Here is a 3,523-nt window from a genome sequence, read left to right as displayed (position 1 = left end):
CTGGACAACTGCCCACCGGGAACAGCAAACCCAACTATGGTGAGACCAGACAGGGGTGGAATATTAACCAATTTATATTTTCAAACCCTTTACTCTTCCCTCTCCTCCCCTTGCCCTATGTAATAATTTTTTTATTTCTCTCTAGGTTATAAAGTTGGTGTTAGCGGAGAACGTCTGGAGCGTATGGAGGAGGACCTGCGTCGACTAACCCAGGGTCTGGACACTCTGAACGGGGTGGTGGCTGGCCTGGAGGACCGTCTGCGCCTCTCTCTCCGGGAGGATACTAACAAGATGCTGGGCTCCCTGCTCTCCACTGCCCCCCGTCTCTCTGACTCCTCCGTTGGCTTCGGAGTGATCCCAGACGGCTTGGAGGGGGGAGAGGGTTTCCCCGAGTTTGGGGATCTGGCTGGGAGGGTGATGGAGGTGAAAGATGAGCTCAGAGCCAAGGGACACATGCTGGAGGAGATACAGGTGGGTGCTACGATTTTGTCATTAGAATAGTTTATGCTAGATTATGGAAATATAGAAAAACAAGCAGATGTCCAAATCAAAAATCAAACCTTTTTACACTGAGATTCTGTATATCTTTGGCTTCGCACTGACCTATTCCCACACAATGTCAACCACTTACAGTGTCAAAGGGTCAACCTCCCGAGTGGCGCAGTGGTAGCTGTGCCACTAGAGATCCTGGTTTGAATCCAGGCTCTGTCGTAGCCGGCCGCGACCGGGAGACCCATGGGGCGGCGCACAATTGGCCCAGCGTCGTCCAGGGTAGGGGAGGGAATGGCCGGCAGGGATGTAGCTCAGTTGGTAGAGCATGGCGTTTGCAACGACAGGGTTGTGGGTTCGATTCCCACGGGGGTCAGTATGAAAAAATTAACAATTATGTATGCACTCACTAACTGTAAGTCGCTCTGGATAAGAGCGTCTGCTAAATGACTAAAATGTAAAAATGTAAAATATAATTGTCATTCTCATTCATTAGGGCATGGTTCTGGGCCATGACGGGCAGCTAAAGAGGCTGTTGGAGGCTGCGACCGGCAGGCCCATCCCTGGATCGGGCTCTCCCTCCATCCTGGAGGAGCTGCTGGATGCTAAGCTAGCCGACGTCCGTGCTGAGATCCTGGACGGCTTCGAGAGGCGTCTGTCTGGCCTGGAGAACCACTGTGAGGAGAGGATAGGGGAGGTCCAGAGACAGTGTCATAATGAACACATGAACGGACAGGAGCAGATTCAGCAGTCCCTGGACGGCAGAGAGACTGGCCTGAGAGAGGAGCTGGGTACTCTGCAGGCCCAAATACAGGGACTGACCCTCACTGAGAGCTGCTGCGGACAGGTACCAATTCACTTTGGGGCTCTATTCAATCCGCATCACGGAAGTTCAGCGTTACAGCGTGATTTAAATTTAAAGGCAATCTTCCCGCTTTAGCGGAGACAGCATTCACAGTAAACGCTGCATATGACGGCTCAATCGAAAATGTGCTTTACATTTCTATCGCACAATCTGTAACGCTTCAGCAATACAGGTTGATTGGCGGACATGCATGTTTTTATTGAGGCAACAGAAATACATCAATACTTCAAACACTAGCTACCACATCAAATGCTATGGGCATACACGCCTTGAAAAATGTAATGTGAAAAATTGGGTAACAGTTAATATTAGATGTAAATATGAAACATTCATGTAAATATTACCCCTATTGTAATATAAAGTCATTTATTGTAAGCCTCTGTCTGTGGATAACAGTATCTACTAAATGGCTTAAACATGTACATGACTATTGGCTTATTGCTACACTATACGCCTGACATGTGACTATCATTGCAGGTGAACAGCCTGTCCCAGAGGGTGTTGATGCTAGAGGAGTCAGTGACGGGGTTAACAGAGTCTCAGCGCCAGCTCCAGGCTGCTCTCACTGACCAGACCATCCACATCGAGACCCTGATAGAGGCCCGTCTGGAGAACATGGATGCCCGGCTCAATGCCACCGAGACTGGGGAAGTAGGGCTTGGCGGGGTGCCTGGGGGCCTGGACGGCTTCAAGACCCTGCTGGAGGACAAGCTGAAGACCATGGAGGACAGGGTGTTTGTGGCCGTGGAAGAGCTGAGGAACGCCACTGCCCCGGCTCTGCTGGAGGGTCAGGTGGTACCTGCCCTGGAGACAGAGATCGAGTCGGTCAGGAGGAGGGTGGAGGGAGACCTGGACGGCATCCAGAAACAACTAACAGACCTGGAGCTCCTCTGCACCTCTTCCTGCTCCCCCGTCACTCCCCCTGGAGGAGGCGCAGGGACAGGCCTAGCGGAGATGGAGGAGGAGTGTGAGGAGGTGGAGAAGAAGGTGTCAGGTCGTCTGGACTCCCACGCCAACCAGCTAAACCATCTCAACACCACCCTGCAGACCCTCCTGAACCGTATCGCCCAGGAGGACGAGGAAGGCTCTGTCCAGGGAGAGATCACCCTCCTCAAGATCAATGTCAACTCTGTCAACCGCACCCTGAAGGGCCTGAGGGACTCTGTTAGCCTGTTCACTAAGGAAGTGGGCCATGCTAACGCCACGTGGACACACAGGGAGAACCAGCTAGCCACCGAGGTCCAGGGCATCACCCAGCTGGTGGAGCGCCAGGCCTCCCTCCTAGGGGCTGGGGAGCGACGACTAGCCCAGCTGAAGGGAGAACTGGTGGGCCTGAGGAGGAGGCTGGCCGGGGAGCTGCAGGGCTGCTGGAGCACGGCCTTGGGGGTGCAGAGGGAGGTGAAGGAGGTGGATAGTCGTGTGTCCCAGGTGGAGGGACAGTGTGGCAGCCTGGGGGAGCTGGCGAACCACCTGGAGAGGATCAGGGCAGAGCTGGAGAGACACTCTGACTCGTACCTGTCACAGCTGAATGGAACGCTGGCCAGTCACTCTACACAACTGGCCGAGCTGAAGGGAGAGATCAAAGACTGTGTCGGGAAGGGCTCAGCCAATCAGAGAGAAGAACAGTAGCAGCCGAGCTACAGAGAGAGACTTGTGTGTGTCCATAGTGTGAAGAGGATTCCCATTCTCGTCTGCTTTCCTTCATCTGCTCTGATGGGAAAGGTGAGAAGAAATTCCGAGCAGGATTCCATCATGTTGCTTTGACCTACCCTGCCTGTTCAGATCAGTGAAGGAGAGGAGATGAGGAGAAGAGGCAATTTGAAAATATTGAAATACACCCTTGGTTGTATAGTTGGGCAATATTTTCCCTAAAGGGGCATTTTTTTGTTGTTGTTTTTTTCTGATCTTTTTGTTGTTTTTACATTTTATTTGGATTTTTAACTGACTTTTTAACTTATATGAAGAAAAGATGGTTGCATTGTTATCCTGTAAGTACAGTGAGGGAAAAAAGTATTTGATCCCCTGCTGATTTTGTACGTTTGCCCACTGACAAAGACATGATCAGTCTATAATTTTAATGGTAGGTTTATTTGAACAGTGAGAGACAGAATAACAACAAAAAAATCCAGAAAAACACATATCAAAAATGTTATAATTTGATTTGCATTT

At 50.9% G+C, this 3,523-nt stretch overlaps 1 protein-coding gene across 1 annotated transcript in view; it reads left to right on the top strand.

Moving 5' to 3' along the window:
* Positions 1–3,198, top strand: part of LOC311149508 (EMILIN-3-like) — a gene marked incomplete at its 5' end in the record, with an annotated part of 13,277 nt that extends 10,079 nt beyond the window's left edge. The window contains 4 exons of the mRNA XM_084186694.1: positions 6–39; positions 146–471; positions 986–1,336; positions 1,832–3,198. Of these exons, the coding sequence (XP_084042820.1) occupies positions 6–39; positions 146–471; positions 986–1,336; positions 1,832–2,983 (1,863 nt within the window). The 3' untranslated portion in view covers positions 2,984–3,198. The remainder of the gene's footprint in view (positions 1–5; positions 40–145; positions 472–985; positions 1,337–1,831) is intronic.
* Between the last annotated feature and the right edge of the window lie 325 nt (positions 3,199–3,523).

Source organism: Coregonus lavaretus (genome assembly GCF_964263955.1).
Source record: "Coregonus lavaretus genome assembly, chromosome: 22".
In the NCBI taxonomy this organism is placed as follows: Eukaryota; Metazoa; Chordata; class Actinopteri; order Salmoniformes; family Salmonidae; genus Coregonus; species Coregonus lavaretus.
Note: the sequence above shows the minus strand (reverse complement) of the source record. Positions and strands in the feature narration are given on the sequence as shown.